This window comes from Lontra canadensis, unplaced genomic scaffold (genome assembly GCF_010015895.1).
Source record: "Lontra canadensis isolate GAN:19392208 unplaced genomic scaffold, GSC_riverotter_1.0 scaffold19, whole genome shotgun sequence".
Classification (NCBI taxonomy): Eukaryota; Metazoa; Chordata; class Mammalia; order Carnivora; family Mustelidae; genus Lontra; species Lontra canadensis.
In genome coordinates, this window is record NW_022631013.1 from 16284714 (window position 1) to 16312657 (window position 27944).

A 27944-nucleotide genomic window follows, 5' to 3' on the forward strand; every position below is an offset into this window, starting at 1 on the left:
GGGTCCCATGGCCAAATAAGTTTGGGAAATACTGCATGCTCCTTCTTGGAAATTAAAAGTGCATATTAACGTCTTAAAGGCTCTGAGAAGTCATACAATGAAGACCTTTTTTTTTAAGCCAGGATTTCTCCTGATTGTTTGATCTCAATATACATTTTTTTTTTTTTAAAGCTTAAACTAATAACATCTAAAGGAACTGGTGATTGGTAAAACATTTTGGAAATTGGAAAGTTGTTTCACCCATCACATCTAAGAATAATGCCTTGGAGCATGTGGCTGGCTTAGTCAGTAGAACATAGGACCCTTGATCATGGGGTTGTAAGTTCGAGCCCCATGTTGGGTGTAGAGATTACTTAAAAACAAAATCTTCAGCATTTAATAATGATAATGCAGCTAAACTTATATTCACTACTTTTTAAGCTGGTGGTAGATTAAAATAGATTTTATCATTGCTACAGAAGGTGTGACATGCTAGCTAAAAAGGCAAACTAAAAGTTGAGTGGTTTGCTAATGTTTTAAATAGTTTTAGACCACAGTTTGCTCTCTCTTTGGTCTGTAACAATGTCAAATGTTGGTCTCTTGAAATTGGTTAGAGCACTCTGGGTTTTGAAAAAACAGTTCAAGTCTGTCTAAAGCCATCTGAAAAGGAAATTTTCAGAAGCTTTTTCTATTCCCATGATTCTCACAGAATTCTTCAATTCATTCTACTCTAGAAAGTAATGGATCTTCCTTAAAGAAGTGCTAATCCCAAGGTGATCACAAAAGACAGATTTTCCCACCTCTGATCAGGTTTCTTTTTTTGTTTTGCTCCTTTTTTTTTTTTTTTTTTTTCAGCATGGTGGTGTTTTATCCCCAGGACATTTCATTTTACACAGAATATTGTACTATCTATAAGAAATACTCTTGGAATTTTTATTTTTCAGGACTCCATTTTAGCATAATATCTTTTGGTCATTACCACACTTAGCTAAGTCATAGTCCACTATCACCAAAGATATCTTAGAATTAAATTCTTGAATTGCACTCGACCTTTCCAGTTGGCAGACAATTTAAATTAGATAGTATCTGCCATCATCTTAAAACAGATATCATCTCTTAGGAATGCCATTATTTGTCAAGAAGGAAACTGTGGCAATAGGAGAAGGGTGTGGGTGAAGAAAAAGCACGGTCTTTTTCATCAAAAATCTGTGCATAGTTTTTATTGCTAGAAAGAAAACGTGTATCATGTTTGGTGTATGGGGGTTCACATTAGTATCAGAAGTTTTTATGGGCTCTCTGCTGATTCCTTGATACAACCCAGTATATTGTGCTGTGTTTTCTCAACTGCCTTTGTAAACACCGTCTCCTTAATAGATCATTTTGAAAGAAGCTACCATCCTGCTGCATCCGTTGGTAGCCTTCTTTCAGGTTTCTGACATATCCTTAATCTGATGCTCAGCCTTGTCATTTGGATCAATAGTAAACCAGATAAGATGTCTTCTACTTGCAAGGCTATGGCTATAAAAGGTATTTGAAAAATAAATTCACTTTTTATGTCCATGCCACAAACCTGGGGAGTACTAATTTGTCATTTGTCTCTCCATCTGTCTGTAAACAGTCAGTTAAATTGGTTATTGATGCGAATAAGGTGAATTATACTTGAACAAGGAGTAATATAGAAATAAACTTCATAGTAAATTTCTTAGATTCCGATAAAAAGGTGACACCTTTTTTCTTTTTTTTTTTTTCAAAAAAGCTGGCATATCTTAACTTGAATCTCTATTTTAGAATGACTAGTTACTTTCATATTGTTTTCTATTACACGTAACCAGTAATGACAATCAATTATAATTATGTTATACGTGACAATGCACTTCATATTATTTAACTTTGTAGCCTCTGTAACATAACTGTCCATTTTCTAATTTGTAATGCATCTGTTATTCACTGAGAAGTATTTATCTAATGCTTGCTATGTGTGAGGCACTGCACCAGGCACTGCAGATTCTTTATACAGAAGAAAATGTTGGTGATAATAGATGAGGTTAGAATTACAGCATTTTAGTATTCGAGAGAATCCCAGAAACCATCTCCAAACTTATCATTTACAGGAAACTAAATCACAGTTTGTGAATCACGGGCAACCAATTATTTAGTGACATTTTTTTTCTGCCATATATGTTATCTGATGATCTTTTAAAAGGAAACCCATAGTTTAATCTTTTCAAATGTGTGTTTTCTCATCTATGAAGCAACAGTAATTCCGGCTTTCACAACAGGGGTGTTGTGAATATTAACTAAGGCATGATTATGGAGCATTTCAAAATTTAAGTGCAATCTGAGGATAAGAAACATTCCTGATAGATAAGAGACAGGAAGAGAGTACATCAAAATGTAAACCCTAGTTGCCTCAGGTTTGTGCATTGAGGGCTGGTCATTGTTTACTGCTTTTTTTTTCCTTCTATTTTTGACTTTTTTTTTTTTTTTAAGTAAGTTCTATGCCCAACATGGGGCTCGAACTCATGACCCCGAGGTGAAGAGTCATATGCTCTATGACTCCAGTGAGCCAGCCAGGTGCCCCTATTTTTGAAATTTCTTTAATGAATATGTTATTACTTTTATAATATAAATTAACTTTTTTTCTTTTTTCTTCTCACTTTATATTTTGGCATAATTTCAGATTGACAGAAAAGTTTCAAGAGTGTACCCTTCACCCAAATTCCCCCAAATGTGCACATTTAACCACATGTACTTTATCTTCCCCTCTCCTATATGTGTATGTGTAGATATTGTCTTCTGAACCATCTGAAATAAGTTATAGACATGACGCTCCTTTACCCCCAAATGTTTAGTGTATATTTCCTAAAATCACAGGCATTACATAACCATAGTTCAATTAGCAAAATCAAGCAATTAACTAATTATCTAATTATTAGATAGATAATTAACTATTATCTAATCCTTACTTAGATTTCCCAATCATCCCAATAATGTCATCGATGTATAACCCAGGCTCAAGCCTTGGGGCAAGCTGTCCTGTCTTCCACTTTGGATTTGTCTGATGTTTCCTCATAATTAGATTCAGATTGTGTCCTTTTGGTAAGAATACCACAAGACTGATGTTGTTCTTCGCAGGGCATCATATCAGAAAGCACATGAAGTTCATTTGTCCCACTCCTGTTTATGTTCATATTGATCACTTGGATAAAGTGGCAAGCTAAGAAGAAGTGGAAGAGATTATGCCAAAATGGTAACAGAGTTTGTGTTAGGCTTAGGATAATGGAATTGTACATGATTTTTTTTTACTATATTTTCCTAATTTTCAATAATTTTCTAAATTTCTCAATGCATATAAAATATGTATTTCATAATTTTGGAATGGCTTTCTATAATAGATGTTTGTTTATTTCCAAATGATCCACCAAGGGCTTGCAGAAAATACTAAGATGTTGATTTAAGAATTGTGATGTTCGGGGTGCCTGGGTGGCTCAGTGGGTTAAGCCTCTGCCTTCAGCTCAGGTCATGATTTCAGGGTCCTGGGATTGATTCCCACATTGGGCTCTCTGCGCAACAGGGAGCCTGCTTCGCCCTGTCTCTCTGCCTGCCTCTCTCCTACTTGTGATCTCTGTCAAATGAATAAATAAAATCTTAAAAAAAAAAAAAAAAGAATTGTGATGTTCTTGGAATTAGAAAAACTCAAAAAACTCAAAAACATGGCTGTGGCAAACAGGACACCTGCCTGAGCTGAGATATAAAATGGTACATCTAAAATAACCTTCAATTTCCAAATCTTTCTTCCCTACCCTTACCACAAACTGGGGCACTATTCTTTACCAGCTCGGTTACCTCTCTCTTAGTTTCAAGGAGAAAAGGTTTAGAATGGTGGAAAAGAGAGAGGTAAGGAGCAGCCCAGAGTTCAGAGATGCATTTGCAGATAGAGGGTGGGTTGTGATACGATTTTTAAGAGATGGCTGGACTTGGGGCTAGAAGATACAGGATTGAATTCAAACATCATCAGCGTGAGGACCCTGGCTACGATTCTAAAAATGAATAAGAGTTACCAAGTCAGATTACTAGTTAGTGCTTTTAATTAAAACCTTTAATGTGTAGGTTCATTAAGGATTTTGAGCTTAATTGAATTTATTTATACATTTATCTGCACATTTGTCTTTTCCACTGTCTTAAGAAATCCCATTCATTGTGTAGGACTGAAGTAGAAAAGGCAACAGATGGATTCAATCAGTTGTTTGAAACAGTTCCCCTGAAGGCACATATCTTAGCCGAGTAGATGGATTGATTTTTTTAAACTGCATGTTAGAATCAATAAAACTAAGGTACATTCTTGGAAAACTAAAGATAGAGCCTACCACAAGAGCTGGGGTGCTTCAAAGGAACTAGGAGGTAAACAAGATTTGTTGCATTTAGGTTTTGAATTTAATATTAAAATAAGACTTTTTAAGTGACAACCAGCATTGTAACTCAGAAGTCTGGTCAGGATCAGTGAGAAGAACAGGCCAGGCAGATTATAATGGACATCAAACAATGAGAACACGAGAAGCAAACGCTCTCTTATTTTTCAATATTTGAAACAAACATGGCCAAATAGAATATATTTTGTTTACAGACTACTTACTTTCATGAGAGGAGAACAATAATGGTATCTGAGAAAGAAACCAATATTTATTGAGCACTTTCTGTGACCTGGTCCCTATGTTTTGTTTTGTTCTTTTTCACCAATGGGAAATCTTTTGAGGTTTCAAAAAGTAACACGCTCACAGTTAATACAACCAGTGAAATACCCAGATTTGACCGGTTCCAAAATATACTCTCATTTAATTATACCATTCTGCCTCCCATGGGGTAGCGTTTCTGGATTCCCTAAAGCTTCCACTTCAGTAAGCTAGGAAAATTAATTTTTGTATCAGGAAAAAGGAAATCGACTCAAAAATTATTAGCCTGTGGTCAGAAAAAATAGAACTTACTAGAAATGAAGTTATTATTGAGGCAGCTTGAATGAAAAAAAAAAACACCGTGTTTTAAAATAGCTATGCGGAGTGGGTCTTCAGCTGGAAGAGCCTTTAGATCATAATTCAACCTTCTTATTTTTCATATGGGAGGAAATGGAGTCTAGGAGAAATTTAGTGATTTCCCGTCAGATGGTGAGGGCAATCTGCCTTTCTTAAATCCTTCGGGACTGCTTCAGAAACCCAAAGGGTGAAGTCCAAACAAACCCCTTGGTCTGACATCTTTCATCATCAGCTCACCTGTCTGGCTTCTGCTTCCTGTGTCCCCCTTTATACTCCATCCTCAAGCGTGTGAACTACTGAAAGCTTTGATTCGAGTCACTTTTTCCTCAGCCTCATTCTGCACGCAGTGTCCTTGCACATTCAGCTTCCTTCCCATTTAAGCTAGCCTAATCGTGTACACACAGCTCAGGTAGCATTTCCTCCAAGAAGCCTTCATTGGCCCCTCAGGGCTGAGTTAGGGGCCTCTCTTCAGCGTTCTTACTCTTGTCTGTCCTTATATGGGACTTAACTCACTCGCTGTATGACAATGGTGAGTAACACGTGTGTATGGCTTCACTATCTGCTATGGCCAAAGTGGGGGATGGTGTGGGAATTTCTGCCCCGTGCGATAAGTGGATACAAAAGACCTGATACACGCAAGTTAACTAATGTTAGCTTGGAAAGTTCAGTATAGGAGGAGCTTACGGGAACAGATTAGAAGGGGTAGGAGTAAAACCCGAAGTTATTTTTGTATAAGACTACATAAAATTCAGAAAATATTGTCATATCAAGGAAATGGGGAAGGAGAGCGAAATGGAGACACGGAAAAGCTCTAAAGTATTGATGATCCTAAGTTAAGATCCCCCTCAACCGCTCTCTCCTTCATGAAGCTTTTCCTGATCTAACCCTTTCCCCTCCACACAAAGAGCTAAAAGTACGTCCTCTTAACAGCCTGTCTCTGTGTTCTGTTTTCCTATCTTTTTTTTTTAAGATTTTATTTACTTATTTGACAGAGAGAGATCACAAGTAGGCATAGAGGCAGGCAGAGAGAGAGGGGGAAGCAGAGCAGAGAGCCCGATGCAGAACTTGATCCCAGGACCCTGAAATCATGACTTGATCTGAAGGCAGAGGCTTTAACTCACTGATCCACCCAGGTGCCTCTGTTTTTCTACTTTTTATCGACTTACCCTTCCTTGCTTATACAGTGTTATATTGTATCTGAGTGTACATATGTATTTTAATTATTTTTTAAAACTTCCAAAACTCTACCTGAAGCCATAAAACTCTTAGAATAGAGCACGGGCAGTAATTTCTCTGACATTGGCTGTGGCAACATTTTTCTTTTTCTTTTATTTTTTAAAAGATTTTATTTATTTATTTATTTGAGAGAGAGAGAGACAGAGATAGGATGAGAGCATAAGCAGGGAGGAGAGGGAGGAGCAGGGAGCCTGATGTGGGGCTCAATCCCAGGAACCTGGGATCGTGACCTGAACCAAAGGCAGACACACTTAACTGACCAAGCCACCCAGGCACCCCAGTAACATTTTTCTAGATATGTTTCCTGAGGCAAGGGAAACAAAAGCAAAAATAAGTTATGGGGACTACATCAAAATGAAAAGCTTTTGCACAGTTAAGGCAATCAATAAAACAAAAAGGCAACTTACTGAATGGGAGAAGATATTTGCAAACAATATATCTAATAAGGGGTTAGTATCCAAAATATATAAAGAACTTCTATAACTCAACACCAAAAAAACAAGTAATCCAGTTAAGACCTGGATATTTTTCCAAAGAAGACATCCAGATGGCCAACAGACACATGAAAAGATGCTCAACATCACGTATCATCAGGGAAATGCAAATCCAAGCCACAAGGAGATATCACCTGACACCAAGTATCCCTTGATAGATGACTGGATAAAGAAGTGGTGTACACACACACACACACACACACACACACACAGAGGAATCTTATGCAGCCATAAAAAAGGTGAGATCTTGCCATTTGCAACAACATGGGTGGACCTAGAAGGTATTTTGTGAAGTGAGATAAGTCAGACAAAGGAAGACAAACATCATATGACTGCACTTGTATGTGGAATCTAAAAAACAAAACGAATAAACAAAGAGCAGAATCAAACCTATAAGTAGAGAATAAACTGATGGTTACCAGATCAGGAATGGACAAAGTGGGTGAAGGGGCATGGGAGATCCAGGCTTCCAATTATGGAATGAGTAAGTCATGGGAGTGAAAGGTACAGCATAGGGAATATAGTCAATGGTATTGTGTTTGTATTGTATGGTGACAGATGGTAGCCACACTTGCGAGCACAGCATAACATACAGAGTTGTTGAATCACTGTGTTGTACACCTGAAACTAATGTAACATTGTGTGCCAACTATGGTTCAAAAAAATTTAAAACTTCTAAACTTCTTATGTAGTGTTGGATATAGAGTATTCATATAGTAAATAACTATTGAATATTGAATAAATGATTGAATTAGGCCAGCACTTCTCAATATTGACATTATTTTAATCACCTGCAAAGTATTTAAGAAATATTAATTCCAAAGTCCCAGAAATTCTGATTGCATTGATCTGGGATAGACCAGACGTTTTGTTTTCATATGGGTTTTTCTATTGTTTGTTGTTTAAGCTTCTCAGAGTTGAAAACTCCCATATTAAGTTCTTTTTTTAAGCAATGGTTCTCAAAGTATAGAATTCTAGAATAGCAGCACCAACATCTCCCAGAAACTTGTTTGAAATGCAAATTTTTAGACTCCACACCAGACCTAGTAAATTAAAATCTCTGAGGGAAAGCCTTAACAAGTTTTTCGAGTTCTCCAGATGATCCCAGTACATGCTAGAGTTTAAAAACTACTGATTTAAGAAAAAATTAATGTTTTCCTATAAACATTCATACCAACTATGGGAAACAATGTATTTAAAAAAAATTTTTAAGAGATTTTATTCATTTCACACACACACACACACACACACACACACACAGAGAACCCATGCACACAAGCAGGAGGAGTCGCAGGCAGGGAGAGGGGGAGAAGCAGGCTCCCTGCTGAGCAAGGAAGCCAATGTGGGGCTTGATCCCAGGACCCTGGGATCATGACCTGAGCTGACACAGACTCTTAACCAACTGAGCCACCCAGGCGCCCCCAACGTCCATTTTATAATCATCCCAAAAAGTTGTGCCAATTTAAAACACCACTCTAAATACACAGAATGGTCTTTCACAAGCACAACAGAATTCTACTGGTGGACATACACATCACAACATCTTATAACTTTTTAAAAATACTTATTTTTTGTATGAAATGTTCTCTACTGAAGGGACTAACTTTTGTATTAATCTAAAAACAATACACTCTAACAGACAGAGAGAAAAAGTACATGACGAATACAGCATTGGGTAAGGAAGCCCCAAAGTCAAGGACACCTTTACATCATTTCTTCTCTTAGATAATCTAAGTGTACGTTTCTCCCTGGGTGGGGGGTGGGGGGGTGGGTGTTGTTTTTGACAGTAACGTTTTCTCTTTCTGTTATGCTGTTTGACTGTGTGCCACTTCATAGCTCTGTCTATTCCTATGGAAACCAAGTTGGTAGAAGGAGCCAAGGCTTGGAGGAGGCTCTGGGGAGAAATATTAGAAGAGTTCAGCCACAGAACGACTAGAGATGTTGCCTTTCCTTCAGTCAAATCCTCTTTGAGAGCCAGAATCTGTTTCAAGCCAGGGAGATGTTCTTGGCTGAGGTATTGCCTAGCTGCTCTGCCAGATGGATGAACATCTTAAACTGGAAAAACAACAAATAGAGCTCCTATTCTGTCTTTGAAGTGCCATTCTTAGCCTTTGCTTAGCAAATTCTCAAATAGCTTTTAAAAAGTCTTTTAAAGATAGGCTGAAGGTGGCAGGTTAATGATGTGGTGACCATTATAGTTGTTGAGTAATTAGAAATGAGAAATTTTAGCTCTGAAGCAAGGTGTTTAGACTGGGTTATCAGGAATTTATGGAAAGAGGGAGAATACCTGAAAAACTGGGGAAAACAGTGCAGATTTAATTTCAGTTCTAAAGCCCAGTGAATTCATGTAATTTGAAAACGTGGTTTTTGTAACCATTTCCTTTCTTATAGAGTCACATTAAACAAGAGACCAAGAAACCAGAGTACAATAAGACACCCAAATCAACTGAAATGAGGAAATGAGCCAAGCATATAAGAATATATGTCCCTAATGAGGAAGAGCCATTCTTTTCCAATCCACTTACACTCTGTATTGGATGTAGTAGTGGTAGGTCATGGTCTAGGAAAAAGAACGGTACTAGATTGCATTGTACTGAGCTATCTCTATGAATATTTAAATTACGTTTATATTTCCATTAGGATGTAGAGGTTCATTGTTTCAATTTAATGTAGTTTTGTTTATACCAGGAATTAGCTATTAATATAGATGATTCATAACCCTGTGTCTTGAATCTAGCCATCTCCTTCAGTCTTCAGATCCATGTGGATTCTTTTCATTTTTTACTATTTTTGCTAGACATCTCTATATTGATATTCCTCAGAATTCCCAAACTCCTCATGTTAAAAAAAATAGAACTCAAATTCTTCATTCCTAACCCCATTTTCTTTCCATCTTTTCCGTTGTTGACACCACTGTCCATCTTGTACCCATGTAGGAGTCCTCTCATGTATTTCACTAATCACTAAGACTTGTCCCCCTCAAATTGATGCTCCACATGGCCTCCAGGGTATTTTTTTTAAAAAACACAAATCCTCTCATGTCATTTCCTTCTTAAACTCCTCATCGACTCCCTCTTACCTACACAATCAATTTTAGACTTATTGTAATACTGTATTAGACTTTTTGTTTTCTATGCCCTGCCCAACTTTCTAATCATGTTATACCTTATGTCATATTACATTAATAGAAAATTATTTTCAGGGTCTGAAATTTTATTTTACCCTACAAACAAGGTAAGAAGTTGACCTATTACCATATCATGGATGCTGACAATAGACAGACTCCAGGGCCTGAGACAAAGAAGTTTACTATTCACGGTACAACAAAAAACATCAGCACCTATATGTTTGCATTGATTTCCCTTGCCCCGAAGAATAATGAAGGAGTTTCAGAAGGCCCAGTTGAATGATGTACACATGGTAGGTTTCCATCAGAACTGAGGAATCTGCTGCTTTTATAATAAGCAATAACTAAGCATGGAGGTAAAAAGTGACCTCATCTGTCCAGTTGATTGCTGCTAACACATCCCTGAGAATGGTCAGGACTTTGCATTTTTGGCATTAGAACATGCAGAGATGAGGGCACCTGGATGGCTCGGTCAGTTAAGCATCTGACTCTTGTTTTTGGCTCTGGTCATAATCTCAGGGTCATGAAATTGAACTCTGAACCTGGCTGCACACTCAGCATGAAGTCTGCTTTGGGATTTTCTCCCTTCCTTTGCCCCTCGTCCCCACTTACTCTCTCTCTCTGTCTTCCCACCCCCAACTTCACAACTCAAATTAAAAAATAAATATTAAAAACAAAACAAAACCCAACATGCAGAGATGACTAGGGTCCATGGTAAATTGCCTCTCCCAACAATCCATCACTTAGTCCTACATGTTCTTGACATGAGCATGCTATTCCATCCGCTACTCTGATTAATCTGACCAGCAGAGGCTGAAAACAAATCTGTTTAATATGTCTCCTACGACATTTAATTAATAGGACTCAAAGCAGCAGGATGAGAACAACCCGCAATATTGATTCAACTATGGCCCTCAGTGTCTTGGATTAAGTCAACTGTTAATAAATACCAGGGGAAACAGTAGGTCTTGTTTTATACAACCAGGATGCACTCTAAGATGAGTCTATTATCTATTATGACTTATGCAAGGAAGTTTGATTGATCTGCTGATCTTTGCTGGGATTACCAGTAATTACAGGAAGCACTAGATGGACTAATGGAGGCATATTTCATGGTCCTCTCTGCCCCATACAAACATATAACCTGAAAATTTGCTGTTAAATTTGGTTTGCTGTTAAATTCACCATTAAATTTGATTTGCTGTTAAACTTGTGTCCCCATAACATTAATTTGGCTATGCCTCATGGGCAATATCACCAAGTAGTTACAGCTTGATTGTCATGTATGGCATAACCCAAAGCTTCTCACACATCAGGAGAGACATATGAATTTGTATCCATTAGGTTAAAGTAAGGTTGAGCCCATTCCTGTGTTTCTACATGTACAAAGGGACCACATTCAGGAGCTGCCATTGATGGTGTCAAGCACAGCAGAAGATTTTAGGACCATCCACGTCCACCTGAACCTTTCTGTTTAATAGCATGTTAGTGGCAATGACAGACATAAGAAACAGATCATAATGCTAGCCTCAACTGCTCTTTGATTCAGGCAGCAAACAATATCCAGGATGCAATGCTGGATCCAGAGGACAGAGAGAACATGAGTTATTTTCTCTCTCCTTGTGCCTCTCAGGATCTAAGGTATTCCCTTCCCAGGTGCTGAAGTGTATCCCATCCAAATGACTATAACTCTTCACCTTTTCTCTGGTCATCTACTACTTGTACCCATACCCTTCATCTAGAAGGGTTGGTGCATATGGAACAAACTTACAGAGACTCATTATATCCCCCACTTTGGCCCATGTGGACACTGTAGGAAGATGTCGTTAAACAGTGTACTCAATCAGGTGGTCATTATGAATGTTTCTGATCTAGGACCATGTCCATCTAACAAATCCAGGTGACTGAACCAAAATAAAATTTGAATCTCTAAGCCCCCTTTTGTCTGGGCTGCCATCCAGGGGCTGTACCAACCAGGCCAGCCTGGGATAGTTCTTAGGGGAAAGGGATAAGCATCATAACCAGGAATGGGCAAGGAAAAATCCCAAATTTTCAAAATAGGTATGTATAATCCCTACTCCTTTTGTTCTGATTATTTATCAGGAGGCTTCCCTGAGGATATGAAGTCTTTCTAGGGGTGGTCACATTCAGTAGCCAAACTGCCTCTCTTAGTTGTGTGGACCAGGAGGAGGTAACTGAGGTAGAACCAGAAATCTTTTTTCTTTTTTTTTTTTAAGATTTTATTTATTTGTTTGACAGAGAGAGACACAGCAAGAGAGGGAACACAAGGAGGAGGACTTCTAGGACCCTGGGATCATGACCTGACCCAAAGGCAGACACTTAACGACTGAGTCACCCAGGCACCCCCAGAAATTTTTTTTTATTTTACTTTGGAGGAAGCCATGCCCACTCTCAACAATTTCAGATTCTTGAGGGTGGTAGAGAGCATAGAATGCCAGTCAAATACCTTAACCATTGGCCCATTGTTTGGTGGTCTTTGTGACAAAAGGTACACCATAATCAGACTAATACAGTCAGCTGGTCTAGAAACTCCACAACGTGAAATGATTTTGATTCAGTGGTCTCAGTCCTATGGCTGGTGTGGGCTAATCAGGCTGGAGCAACAATATTGTAACCTGAAAAATGTTGGCCATGGCGAGGCATGAGGTGGCCTTGACAAGAAGTTGTCAAAAGTCCTTGCAAGGAATGGGCAGGAGCTCTGTTAATGTGGCCTCCTTCTCACATACACACAAAACAGGCTTACATAGAAGAATCACAAGTTTGGCGTGCAGTGGTAGCTTCTACATCAAACACATACCTTTTACTTTATGCCTCATCTATGATGATGGATTCATTGCTATGTTTAGTGCAGTGATGGATCCAGGTGGTACATGGCCAGTGACCTGGGCAATGCAGGCTTATTCAGCAACCTGATTCCAGTTGCTCTTATAAGAGAATGAGCCCTTACTGTGGGCATCTACATGAGAAACTCAGGCTGTTTAATGGCAGCTGCAATTGTTTCTGTAATTTGTAACCACAAAAAGGAGTATCTTTAATCTTCTGCCATCTATAGCCTTCCAAGTGGCAGACCAGATGACTAGAGCATTGACAACAACCCAAGAGGTAATAAAAACATACCCCGTCCTTAAGAGTATTGTCTAAGGTAAGGATGATGGCTTCATTTCAGCCCACTGGCCTGACTCGCCCTTACCAGTCAGTCTTCCCAGTTGTCATTGAGGTTGGGCTGCCTCCTAGTGGAGACCATCAGGTTTTAACTTGGCCAAATTATCAGTAAACCAGGCAAGACAGAGAGAGCATCAAGGGCACCATTAAGCCAGGAGCTTTGCTTCAGACAGTGACCACCTCTATACCCAGTGCTCTGTCCTCATTGCCAGACAAATAAGGCTACAGCAGGGATCAGGTGCAAGATGCACTTGGCTCTATGCTATTAGGCAAGTCTTTGCATTTGCTTTCACTTTTGAGCAGCTGCTCATTCCTTGTTGCTCTCACCATTAGTTTCCACTTTGGTTCCTTGTCTCAGCAGCCACACCCATACTGCCTTCAGCAAGCCCTCCCATGGTCATGTTAACATCCCCTCCTCTGCCTGCCCACAGGAAGGTGAGCAGAGACCAAGGCACCATTTGGGCACCTGGTTTTAGTTCTACTTGCCGCCATTTAGATTCTTTAACAGATAGGACAGTGGGATCCCTCTCTCTTTTTTTTTTTTTTAATAATTTTTTTATTTTTTTTATAAACATAGAATGTATTATTATCCCCAGGGGTACAGGTCTGTGAATCACCAGGTTTACACACTTCATAGCTCTCACCATAGTGCATACCTTCCCCAATGTCCATAACCCTACCACCCTTTCCCTACCCTCTCCCCATCGGCAACCCTCAGTTCGTTTTGTGAGATTAAGAGTCTCTTATGGTTTGTCTCCCTCCCGATCCCATCTTGTTTCATTTATTCTTTTCCTACCCCCAAACCCCCCCATGTTGCATCTCCAGACAGTGGGATCTCTTACCTCCCCCACCTTGCCCACCACTTGAGCACCATCTCAGAGACTCTTCTTGTCCCTGAACTTGGCCTGCCGGGCCCTTGTCCTGACTCTTTGAGGAAACTATGTCTTTGTCAGAAACCCTTCCTCACTGCCTGTACTGTTAGGGCTTGGATTTAATTTTACCCTACATTTTCTTTAACGCATGCTAATTTATTACAAGACAATGAATTGTCCATGGGTACCAGCAGAAGACTCAAACCTACCAAAAGAGAGCAAAAAAGCTTTATTACTTACTGATGGCAAAGTAATATGAGCATTTGCATGCTTGCATCAGTTTCCCTTGCCCCCAAGATCTGTGGGAGCAATGCAGAGGACCTGGGTAGACACTGGGTACACGATGGATTTGCATGACATCTGAGAAATACTGAGTTTTGGGAATCCCCTGACCTGATGTCCTGGATGATATTAATGTCCTTCAAGATTGCTGGCTGCAAACCCAACTCTGAAAAATGGCTTAAGAGGAGTCAAGGCTTTGCATTCTTGGCATATCCAGTAAACACATGCAGGGACACTCAGGACCCATGGCAGATTGCTGTTCCCAGCACTCCTGTGCTATTTCCAAGACTCATTTGTGTCTGCAACCATTACAGGAAAATTTGATATAATGAGATCACTAATATTTGTGACCTAAATGCTTCCTAGGGATAGTGAGTCTTTTAAAAAAAATTAATATTGCAAATGCCTTGAGTGTTTATAAATATATAATTATAGAAATATTAGAATTAATAATAAATCATGTTTCTGTATTTCCATTTCAGTTATAAATAATATATCTTTGGGTACATAATGTGATTAGGTTTGGAATGAGATAGGACAGAATGCCTACCTTACATTCGTATGTGCTTATATATATATATATATACACACACACATACACACACATATAGATGTATATATATATATTTATAATGTATTATAGTATAGTATATACTATAGTGTAGTATAGCCCAATCTCAACTATTTACTATGTGTGTATGTATATATGTGTATATATACATATGTATATATTTTTTATAATGTTTCCAAGACAAAGTTATATACAAACTTATAAGTGAACCAAAAATGTAGTGAACATTTGTAAATATAGTCCAACAGTTGCTTTCTCCTCAAGTACACTGAGAGTAAATATAAGTGATGAGGACACAGAACAAGAATGCAAAGATCTTAGTTGGGAAACATGTAGGTCCCAAAGTATGGTATTGGATTGGGGAAATCTTTGTTCTCTTTTGTGTTTCAGTAGGGAGAAGGGCTGCTACAGGCAGGGTTAGCCAAGTCTTAAGTTTTGGAGTCTGTTCAAGTAATTGTTTCAGCTGAAGAGGAACCACATAGCAAAGGTCCCAAGGAGCCAGGTACAGAAAATACAGTAGCTCTTTGGAGAAAAAATGTAAAGGTGGAGATTCAGAATGTTTTGAAGGTCAGCTGTCAGTAGTCTAGAAGTTCATGATTAAAGCACTTAACCAGGAACAGAGAGCAGTCTTGTCGAATATGATTTCAGATACTTCCGGTTTAGGAAAACACTCCTTTTCCCACTAAGCAAGTGAAAAGTGGTCATATGCACACTAAAGCCATGAAAATACTTAGAATTGGGGGGGCGGGCAGGGTATTCTTTACCTTAATATGAGGCTATTGCTTTAGGGGAAGCTCTTTGTCTAGAGTAGTGGCAGGGGCAGGACAGAGATCAAGCCTCAGGACAAGGAAGACATCCCTCAGATCACTGGAGACAGGGCTAGAGTGAGCATTGTAAGAGCAGATTCTTAGTGGGCCAGTAGTGGATGTGCAGCTGGGTGGGTGAGCAAGGAGAGAGAGGGAGAGGGAAAAAGAAAAAAATGAAAACAACAACAAACAATCTTCACTTTAAAATAAGCCTGCAAACAAAAATTCCGAAATAGATGAAGAACTCTAATACTAAGAAAACTAGCAATATCATTATTCAGATCATGAATGCATTCCCCATTGAAGACCATAAACAAAGCAAAAGACAAGCCACACAAAGAGAGAAGATATTTGCAAACCAACCAAGAATTAGTATCCAGAATATGTAAATAACTCCTACAGATCATTAAGAAAAACACACATAGCTAAATTGGGAAGTGAGTAAACAACACAAAAAGGCTATTCACAGAAGAAGCAAATGGCCAATAAACATATAAAAACATTCCATCTCAATCAGGGAAATGAAAATTAAATCCACGGTAAAAAGCAATTATGTGTCCATTTTATTGGCAAAAGGTAACAAATATGACAAGTGTGGTGTGGATGTGAAGAAGCAAGAATTCTTGTACGTTACTGTTGGGAATATAAATCGGAGTAGGAACTTTAAAGAGCAATTTCAGGGGCGCCTGGGTGGCTCAGTTGGTTAAGTGACTGCCTTCAGCCCAGGTCATGATCCTGGCGTCCTGGGATCAAGCCCTGTATTGGGAGTCTGCTTCTCTCTCAGACCCTTTCCCCTCTCATGCTCTCTCTCTCAAGTAAATAAAATCTTTTTTAAAAAATTAAGAGCAATTTCAACCCAGCAATTACAGAAATTCTTGCACATTTTACCAGGAGACATGTACAAGAAAATTTACTACAGTACTTACTGTCTGGAATGGTGAAAAATGCGAAACATGCTAAATATTCCTTTAAAGAATAAAGACATAGTTATTATCATATGACAAAATACTTTCTCCAGGGAAAATGTGTGAATCAGAGCAACTTGGATAAATCCCAAAAATGCTGCTTTTGAGTAAAAGATGACAAGTGACTCATACATTACTATTTATATAAAGAATGAAAACATGTAAAGCGATACTGTGTAGCTTATGGATACATATATGTATAAGAAGCAAGAGTATTAATGCATTCATTGAAATGATAGACACCTTTTTGAGGATAGTAGTCTCTAGAAAAGGAGAAAAGGTAGTGGAATTGGAGATGAGCACAAAGGGAGTATCAACCGTATCTGTTATATTTTATTTCTTAAAAATAAAAAATCTAAAGGAAAATATCAAGGTATTTCACTCAAAACTCCTAAATTATTGTTACTAAGATTAACTGACTATATGCTTTTTCTTTAAAAAGTCCATTTGAGAGAACTGGACAGACAAAAAAAAATGTAAGATTAAAAGTAGCATTTTGGATTGATATGTTTCCCAGACTCCTTTCCAGTGCTGTTCTCTGGGTCAGAGAACTTTTTCATCCCCTTTTACCCTTTTAGATATTATAGTCCTTTTCATGCATTTAGGGGAAATCTAAATGTTATAATAATTTTCATTACAGACAAAAGAAGCTCTTGTTAAATACGGGAAGATTAAGATGAGGGTTATGGCTACCTAACAAAAGAAAACATCTTATTCAATGTTTCAGAGACATTAGCAAATGTTTTCTCATTTCAGTGGCATAACAGACCTGACCACATTAGGGTTAATGGCCTTTTAGTGACTAAATCAGGTCTTTTCTATAACTTCAGCTCTCTTACTTGTGCTCTCTACCACCAATTTTCTTTTTCTTTCTATAGATTTTTGAAAGTGGTGACAGGTACGTAGGTAACCAATGTTTAGAGCTGGTTTGGTGAATCTTCATCCTTGTTACGTTTTCTGGACAACTGCACACAGATATGGTATGGAACATTCCTTATTCCTTTGGCCCAGAGAGCTTTGTTGAACCTGGTGTCAGTGCATACATCTGGAGTTCCCATCTCCTTCAAGGCAAATTTCCGGATCTCTGAGTGCCCAAAGGGCACACTTCTTGAAACCCACTCCACGGATGCACTTGTAAATGTTGATGGTGTGTTCTCTGGTCACTACCTCGCTAATGACAGAATGGCCCTTCTTCTCACCACCCTTTTTTGTAGGAACCATTCTGCTGGGCCCTGGTTGGAAAAGTACCACCCGTTTTCTTAAGAATATATACCCCCTTTAGGGCCCCTGGGTGGCCCAGTCAGTTAAGCATCTGCCTTGGACTCAGGTCATGATCCTGGGGTCCTGGGATCGAGCCTTGAGTGGAGCTCCCTGCTCAATGCAAAGTCGGCTTCTCCCTCTCCATCTACCCCTCCCCCCCCAGTTCATGCTGTCTCTTTCTCTCTCTCAAATAAATAAGATCTTAAAGAAGATAAAGTATATATACTCTCTTCATCTTTTATCTCATTCACTCTTACACTGTTTCCTACTCAGTCAGAAGTTATAAAAGCAGATCCTGAAACAGTGTTCACCTCAGGATCAGGTTCTGTGTGTCCCTGAGAGATGGTGCTAAAAGATGAACTTCCAAATCCTCCTTATTCTTGGATTTAAGAATTAACCAGAAAATTTAAGAATTCTGAATTCCAAGGAATATTGAGGAAACATTTAAGCATTGTGTTTGTTTGTTTTTATATGAGAGGGCTTTGCAGGAGACAGAATTGTCTGTGATGTGGGTCCCCAGACTCATACAACCTTCAGAGAGTTATCACATTAGCTTTCTGTCTCAAACTGGTATCTTCCCCTTTTCCACTGACACTAGAAATCGTCTCCTGATTTTAACTCTTAGAATTCTCTCTTCCCTCCACTCATTCTCAGAATTGAGTTTGCACACCCTGGGCATCTAATAAATGCTTGTTCATGAGACCTGGAAGTTCACCGTGGTCCAAATGGATTATAGTGTTTCTAGTCCCAGCATTTGTAGATAAGACCTCTTTTGTGTCTCTGTCCTTTGGAACAGAAGCTGACATCGCCCCAGGGTTCCAGTTGAATTCCTGCTGGGTATGCCCTTATTGATCCCATGTCATCATTATCTGTAGGCAGAATATAGGCATCTTTCTCAATGTAAAAAAAAATTTTTTTTTTTCAGAAAACCGCTATTGATAACATTCCAACTATTTTTATTTTTATTTGTTCCTAACCTCTCCAGCTGAGTTAATCACCAGCTGAAGTGTGTGTGCTATGTGTAGTCAGATCATTCTATGCTCCATCATGAGCCATTCTTGGTTCACTTGATTGGCTACATTTTGTTGCCTCCTCCACACTGGCAGACTGTTCATAATAAAACTAGCAAACATTTACCAAGCATTGGCTTTGTGCACAAGTAGGATCTTTATCCTCTCATATGCACAATAATCTCGGGTACTGTTATCCCTGTTCCGCAGATGAGGAAGTGGGAGCCCAGGACAATACTTTGTTTCATCTGTAAAACCTTTCCATGTTGCTTCGATGAGGAGCAAAGATAAAATCTGTATCAAAGAGCTTTGTAATAAGTAAAGCTTAGTGTAAACATTTTACTAGGTCGCCTGCTTCAGACAGGGCTCAGTGAGTGTTTTTTGAGTGAATGAATAAATACGGTTACTGAGGGCATCATGCTGTAACAAACTGAATCCTCAGAACAGTGTAAGCACTGCGTCTGTAAGTCATTAGTCACCCCCACGGACATATTCTTGTTTCTCTCTTTTTCTTCCCTTTTTCCCTAAATTTCAGAATCAAAATGATTGTCTGATTGAATATCTTTAAAAGGTCATGATTAATTATTCCGTAATATTTGAAAAGTTATGCTCAGAAAGGTCAAGCCTTATTTTTTGGTAGGAAGTACCATATAGAGATTTGTTTTTGCCAGGGATCATTTCTTTTTTCAAAGAGCAGATGGCAAGAGATTTAGAGCAGGGTGCCCTCTTGAGGAAATTTTAGCACCTCACCTCTCAAAAGCTGGCCCTGGATGCCATGAGAAAGCCAAATGAGTGACGCCCAAATAAATAAAACATTCAAAAGTAAGAGTAACCGAATACCAGAGATCTGAGAATTAGGATGCTTAACTATTATTATCTGTTATAGCAACATTAAGAATTTTTAAACAAAAAGAAAAACCTCAGGAAGGTCTTTTCTTCCCTCTCATTGACTCCATCCTTCAGGTAAGCCCCTCTGTTGTGCCAGGAGCTATGCCGAGCCCAGTGCTCCGTAGAACCTCGTCTCTGTCTTCATGACGCTTACAGCTTGTGATGGAGATCACAGTGAAGGGAAACAAGCAAACATGTATGTAACTACAAACTGAACAAAGTACTATGAAGGCAATGGGAAGGTGCTAGAATAAAACATAACAAAACAAGATCCCACATTAGGGTGGTCAAGGAAAACCTCTCTGAGAGGAAATAATTGAGCGGGATCACTTTGCTTTTCCGTCCATTGTCAGTCTGCCCATCTAATATAGACAGCCTGATGGGCGCTTGCTTAGCCCCTGATTCTTACCTGTGGCCCAGCCCTTGAGCTAAGTTGAATCCTGTCGCTGCCCCTGTGGGTGAGCAGACAAGTCTTCATCCTTCTGCACCTCATTGTCCCTCTGGCTGATCCCCTTTGCCTAAGACATTTGTCACAATGCGGGGTGTGCTGCTTCACTGAAAGGTATCTTCTTACTAACCCTACTAGCCACTCATGGTAGAATATCAATGAGTTATAATGCTAAAAAAAAAAAAAAACACATTTCCAACAATGTTAAGTATGTAGAAGATCTCTAAGATGAAAAGGACAGATAACCCGACTGCCACTCTGCTCTGAACAGGGAGAGATAAGTAGGCATGAAGAAGGCACAGAACTTGATCCTAACTATTGCTATAGTTTGGTCATATTGAACTTCAGGCTTGGTACCAAGTGAACTAGAGGCTCCAACCAGAATTGGAAATATGGGACTAGATCTTGGGAAGGAGCTCCAAAGGACCAGTTTTTGAGGGTTTAGTTCTGTTTCAAAGCGCCCGTACAACACACACGTGCGGTTGACCTGGAGCCCCACTGGTGTGTTGTTCTAGTCCCTGTGGCTTAACTGCTTTCTCCAGATGGGTTGATTCTACCAGATTGGAGGGTTTAACTGATACGGAGAGTGTTGCCTGCAAGGGGACAGCCTGCAGTGACTTCTGGGTTGGTGTTTTGGTGACCGGATGAGTCTGGGACCCAGACTTTGAACAAGATGCCTCTGTCTCTGTTGTACCTATACATTGCTCTCTCCAAGAAAACTAACCACCTATGCTATGAACCAGATGATGGTGAACAAAGCATTCAGCCGCTGTGAATGTCACTCCCCTCACCTGTAAATTGGAGTTTTATATCACCACTCATTTCACAAGGTCGTTATACTTTGCATATTAATAATAGGTGATAGATATATTGGTCAGAATGAGTCGAAACCCACCTCCTTGCTGCTACTAGATAGCAATTTGGAAAATACGCCAAAAACCATGAAATGTGCAAACTCCTTTGACCCAGCAAATTGGTTTCTGATCATTTCTTCTTACGAAGAAAATTAAGAAAAACCGTGGGGAAATAAAGGTACATTGTAGCATTTTCTAGAAAAGAAAATATTAGAAACAATAATAGAACAGTTTAAAAAAGGGTAATGCTTTAACACAACGAAGCGTTGACCAGCCACTGTGTAAACTGTATGCACTAGAAAGTGGTCGGAAGGGAAGATGGAAAAGGAAAACAATTGACAGGGTAGTGGAATTGTAAGTATTTTTCCTTTGGTCAATTTACCTGAATATTTTTACTCGAACGGAATAGTTAAAATATTGAAAACATTTTAAAATTTAGAAAATGTCTCGGCCCCAGACTACATTTCTTCTTCCTGTCTCTTATTTTTTATTTAGGGGAATTATCGTTTCATGAAACTCCTACTCACACGCAGAGCAAACTGGATGCAAAAGGATCTGGAAGAGATGACCCCCTTGCACTTGACCACCCGGCACAAGAGCCCTAAGTGTCTGGCACTCCTGCTGAAGTTTACGGCACCTGGAGAAGTGGATACACAGGATAAGAACAAGGTAAGGGACTGTCAAAATTGGACGCAAATAAGAGCAACGAGCAAATGCTTCCTTTTATGATGTAAAACCTCAAGAAGAATTATCACTCATCACTTACTGGAACATATCCTCTTCTTTGTACCCCCCCCCCAGTGAAATATTTCACTTAAATTTGGTCCTTTTATCCTCCTACCAGCCACGTTCGGCAGGTAGTATAATCACCTTTTCACAGATGGGGAAGATTAAAGTTCTGTCCAAGATCCAAGTGTCAGGACCAGAATTCAACCCAGGCCTACCCGCAGACCCCACTTTTTGATAGCTAGTAGTGCTAGTTACCATTGGTGTTAGACTTGTGATGGCCAAATGGCTGGGGGCAACGTAGGAGGCCCATAGTGGTTTAATGGCCTGGGTTTTAGGATCAGACTCCTTGGATTTCAGTCTAGAAGCCACAATGGAACCCATTCTGCACCTTTGGGCAAATTTGCTTAACTCCTCTACGCTTCCATTTTCTCTTATGTGAAAAGGGAATGACAGAGTTGTTGAAGATAAAGTAAGAGAACACATATAGTGTTTAACACAATGCCCAGATCTCTGATCTTCCCAGCTCTTAACTTTCACCAGCTTGTACAAGCCGGTCACTGTTTCAATCAACGCTTTCACCACTCTTTACACGAAAAAAATATGGTGTTTAGTTAGACGAGTGCAGCAGTCCTCTTCCTTTCGACCAGGCACTGAATCATGGAGCCTTGCTAACTCCAACACTCCCACGTAATTAAAACTCTTGGGATTAAACCCACTGGGTCCACCTCCAGTGATCCCTTTATTCTCACAGGTTCTTCGTGTCATTTTCAGGTTTTGTTTAGTTGTTACGTAACACAGCGTTCTGAAATTAACATTGACTTTATTTTGCAGCGACTATAAACTAATATTATTCCTTATTCACAGCATTTGTAGTGCTAATATTTTGCTGAAAAAGCACATTGATAAATCTACAAAGACCTGTTAATCACTTGCCAAGCCACAGATGTCTTTAGGTTCTAAAATGTCCTCCCCAGTATCTTCTAGGACCTCCCTGCTATCTTCCAGTACTTGTGTACTCTTCTGTTACTGAACAGGGTGGGAAGTTATCCAGTCAGACAGATGGAAATCACATCTGCAAGATCTAGACAGGCACACAGAAGAGAGCAAGACAAAAGCCTAGAGCTGAGATTTTCGACCCATCTAATGGGAAGGATCTGCTTTTTGTATTTTCTTTAAATTTCCAGTGCATCACAGACCAATAATTTTATATCATATGTTAAAACTGAACAACAACAAAAAAAACCCATGAGACAACACTTCACACCCCTTAGGATGGCTGTTATTACAAACACAGAAAATGACAGGCTTTGACGAAGATGTGGAGAAATCAGAACGCTGTGTTGCGCTGGTAGGAGTATAAAATGACACAACCACTGTGAAAAACAGTGTGACAATTTCTCAAAAAAAATTAAACATGGAGCTACTCTATGATCCCACATTCTACTTCTGGGCATGTTCCCAGAAGAATCGAAATCGGGAATGTGAACAGTTATTTATACACCCATGTTTACAGCAACACTGTTCACAAGAGCGGGAAGATGAACACAGCCCAAATGTCCACCGCTGGATGGTTAGAGAAACAAAATGCAGTACGTGCCATGGAATATTATTCAGCTTTGAAAAGGAATAAAAATCTGACACATGCTACACAATGGATGAACTTTGAAGTTATTATGCTGAGTGAAAGGCTGGGAGGAAGTGGAAATTGAGTATCACTGTTGAATGGGCTTGGAGTTTCAGTTCAGGAAGATGAAAAAGTTCTGGGGACGGAAGGTCCTGCTGGTGGCCCAGCAGTGGGAATGTGCTTGCTACTGAATCGTACATTTAAAAACAGTTGTTACCTACAATTTGCCACAGTAAAAAAATAATAATAATAATAATTACTGGAAAAAAATTTTTCAAAGATGAAGAAAATACATCCCGAACTCTGTACTGTTAGAGTCAATAAGTCTCATGTTACATTTCAGCAAATATATTCAGAACAAACATAACATAGCAAAAGAATTACAGAAACAGCATGTGTTGTTTATTCAAAATGTGGATCTAGGGGCCTGACCAGCTCAGTCGGTAGAGCATCCAACTCTTGATCTCAGGGTAGTGAGTTCAAGCCCCATCTTGGGCATGGAGCCTACTAAAAATATAAATAAAAAGAAGGGAGGGACAGGGGGAGGGAGAAGGGAGGGAGAGAAAAAATGTGGCTATAGGAAATTATTTGCTATTTACATTTGTGACTGTTTTGTTCTGTAATCATTACTACATAAAAAGTAATGAGTAACTCTTCATATTAAATACCTATAGGTACACTTTCCATGAATACCACTTTTGTTAACATTTAAAGTTCTCAGTGTAGCAAGTGAGCTTGGTTCCTACTGTTTAAATTATCTGAGTCTAGACTGAATTGATGACGCTGCTGTTTGTAAGGGATAATGTACAGCACAACCATTTCTGTTTTCCCTCAGTAACTCTTCTAGTAGGGAAATCTTCCTATGGTTTATTGGTTTATTATTATGAGAAGAGCAAAGGGGATTTCAAAGCAATGCCAACAAGTTCAGGATGTTCTTTTTGTAAAATAAATTTTATTTATGGAACATTTTATTTCATTTTTATTTAATAAGCCCCATACCCCCACATGGGGCTCGAACTCATGACCCTGAGATCAAGAGTTGCATGCTCTTCCCACTGAGCCAACCAGGTACCCCATCAAGATGTTCATTTTCAACTTCTATCTAAAATAAAGCAAGTGTTGCTGTATTCTCAACATGTATCTTCACATCAGTAGTAGGTATAAGAATTTATCCTGTAAAATGAGAGTTAAATTTAAATTTGTACTTTGATGTAAGAAATGGATTCCAGATCCGTGATTTCCTGTGCATGGAGATCTTTTTGATAGATACTGAAATTCAAAACATTCTATCAAAGTCCTAGAGTGCTTGGTGTAATATCAAAATCGCCACTTGCTTTGTTGATAATTATTCATAAACCACTGGGCTGCTTATCTTTTTCTCAGTATTATTAATCTCATTGATTAGTACCTAATGACCTAAGTGCCTGTCATGATTAAGAGGTCAGATTCTGGACTCAGGCCGCCAGGGTTAAAATCTCAGCTGGAGATTATGTTGGAAATTACTACCTTTATGTCCTTGAGCAGATTACTCCTCCTCCTGGGGCTCCATTTTCTCATCAGTCACATGCAACTTCCAGAGTACTAACCTCCCCCAGAATTGTCCTGATGGCTGTCGGAGGTTAAATACATAAAGCTCTTACAACAGTGCCTTGTCACACAATGAAAGCTTAGGAAAAGTTTGTTGTGTTGTTACTGTTACTCTGTTACTGTTGTTTTTTGGAGACTCTCTCAATTTTGCAGCAAACAGCTCTGCATTGGAGTGCTTACTACAACAACCCTGAGCACGTCAAGCTGCTTATCAAGCATGACTCCAACATTGGGATTCCTGATGTGGAAGGCAAGATCCCCCTTCACTGGGCAGCCAACCACAAGGATCCAAGCGCCGTTCATACAGTGCGATGCATTCTGGTGAGTACGGTGGTGCTGCCGGACCTTTCCATGGAAGTTTTTTATTATGAAATAGCCAATATACAAAAGCAGATACATGACACTCAAATTATGAAGCAAAAGAAATCCAGCAAACATGTGAACTCATCACACTAGAAATACAACATCTTAGCGCTGCTATTTAAGGTCACAGAATTTCCTATGGGCCAATTTCCTTTTTTCCTTTTTTTGAAAAGTTTTAGAAGATTTTATTTATTTATTTGACAGAGAGAGATCACAAGTAGGCAGAGAGACAGGCAGAGAGAGAAGGAAACGGGCTCCCTGCTGAGCAGAGAGCCCGATTCAGGGCTCGATCCCAGGACCCTGAAATCATGACGTGAGCCAAAGGCAGAGGCTTAACCCACCGAGCCACCCAGGTGCCCCTAATTTCTTTTTTTAAAGATTTACTTATTTATTTGACAGAGAGAGAGAGAGAGAGAGAGAGAGCAGGGAGTGAGGGGGCAGAGGGTGAGGGAGAAAGTATCCCACGAAGACTCCATGCTCAGTCTCAACAACCTGAGCTGAAACCAAGTCAGACACCACCCACTGCACCATGCAGGTGCCCCTCCTGTGTGCCAGTTTCCAAACATTCTCTTCCCTGGGCCTTGCTTGCCCTGTCCCCCATCAACCACTTCCCTGAATTTGTGTTCATTATCCCCCGACTTTGTTTCATACTTGTGCTTATTAAATACTGCATGGAGATAGCATTTGTAAAATACTCGTAAGATATAAAGAATATGGAAACCACAAATAGTCATGTACTCATCCCTGAGTTTTGTTTTTTGTTTTTGTTTTTGTTTTTGTTTTTGTTTTTGAGAGAGAGTGAGCATGTGCACAGGGAGCAGGGAAGGGGCAGAGGAGTTTAAGGAGCTCCATGCTGGGTGTGGAGCCTGACGCAGGGCTCGATCTCACGACCCTAGATCACTACCTGAGCCAAAATCAAGAATCCCACACTTAACTGACTGAGCCACCCAGTCGCCCCACATCTCTGAGTTTGGCTCAGGTTATGATCTCAGGGTGGTGAGATCGAACCCCTAGAGCGGCTCTGCACTCCGCAGGGAGCCTGCTTGTCGATTCTCTCCCTCTGCCCCTCCCCCCACCAGCATGGACTCTCTCTTCCTCTCTCTCAAATAAATAAATCGTTTTTTTTTTTTTTTTAATAGTGCTGCTTTGAACTTTTTTTTTTGAGTGAGTCTACAGCCAGCATGGGGCTTGAACTCATGACCCTGAGATCAAGCGTTGCATACTCTGCTGACTGAGTGAGCCAGGTGCCCCTGAACTTTTTTTTTTTAGCATGTCTAGGATATATATGTAATTGGTTGTTGCAGGTGCATAGAAATGCAGCTGATATTTTTTATTCATTAGCATATGCATCTAACAAGCTTGCTATACTTTTTATTAATTTTGAATTTTTTTTTAAGATTTTATTTATTTATTTGACAGACAGAGATCACAAGTAGGCAGAGAGGCAGACAGAGGTGGGGGGGAAGCAGGCTTCCCACTGAGCAGAAAGCCTGATGTGGGGCTCAACCCCAGGACCTTGGGGATCATGACCGGAGCCGAAGGCAGAGGCTTTATTTAACCCACCGAGCCACCCAGGTGCCCCTAATTTTGAATTTTTATCAGTGGACTCTTTGGGCTTTCTAATCACTCCTTAGATTCCAGCTTACAAGCTATGGTAGTCCAATATTTAGCCCTATCCATTTATAACACACAAATTAGACTTTAAAAGATAAAATTATTTTGTATATGCACTGATTACTTCTCAACTCTTTTAGGCTATTATTTTGCTTCTTTCTGCCTTTCATTGTTCCTCTGGAGGAGTCTGTTATTGGTCTAATTGTCTTACTTTACAGATGATCTATCTTTTCTCTCAGACCACTTTTATATTCTTCTCTGTGTGGTATCCTGCAGTCTCACTACAGTGTGGCTTGGGATGGGGCTTTTTTTTTTTTTTTTTTTTTGGTCCTGTTTTGTGTATACTCTGCATGTCAGTTCTGGAAAATACATAGCTATTACCTCTTTAAATATTCCCTCTCTTTCATTCTCTATACCCCTGCCTTTAGGGTCCCAGTTACACATATTTTAGACCTTTTCATTTATTATCCGTGTCTCCTGTCTTCTTCAATCCACTCTCTCCTCTCTCTTGCTGTGTCCTGGATTAGGACCGCAGATGTGCCTTCCTGTTGACCGAGCCTTCCCTCCACCGAGTCCACTCCCTTGTTTGTCTTCTTCACTGGGCCTCTAACCCTAGTGATTATATTGTTACATCTACAAGTTCTACCTGAGGGGCGCCTGGGTGGCTCAGTCAGTTAAGCGTCTGCCTTCGGCTCAGGTCCCCAGGCTCCTAGGATCAAGCCCAGCATCGAGATTCCCTGCTCAGCGGGGAGCCTGCTTCTCCCTCTCCTTCTGTCTGCTGCCTCTCCCCCTGTTTGTGCTTACTCTCACTCTGTCAGATAAATACAATCTTTAAAAAAAATTTTAAAAATAAAAGTTCTTCTTGTTTTGTTTTTCTCATGTCTGCCTCATCTTTTTGATAGTTTTTGTTCCTTGCTCACCTTTTATTTCATTTTTTATTTTCTTCCATGCTTTTTAGATAGTTATTTTATATTCTTTATGTGTCAGTTTCATTATCTGAAATCCTTAGAGAGTACTTGTCACTC

The 27944-nt window shown here is 39.5% G+C and overlaps 1 protein-coding gene and 1 pseudogene across 2 annotated transcripts in view; one reads left to right on the forward strand and one right to left on the reverse strand.

Moving 5' to 3' along the window:
* The window catches only part of INVS (inversin), a 171357-nt gene that overhangs the window by 57395 nt on the left and 86018 nt on the right, over positions 1-27944 (forward strand). For both annotated transcript variants that reach the window (XM_032860706.1, XM_032860707.1), the window contains exons 4-5: positions 21498-21671; positions 25096-25263. In XM_032860706.1, the coding sequence (XP_032716597.1) occupies positions 21498-21671; positions 25096-25263 (342 nt within the window). The remainder of the gene's footprint in view (positions 1-21497; positions 21672-25095; positions 25264-27944) is intronic.
* On the reverse strand, positions 17415-17763 carry LOC116869452 (annotated as a pseudogene).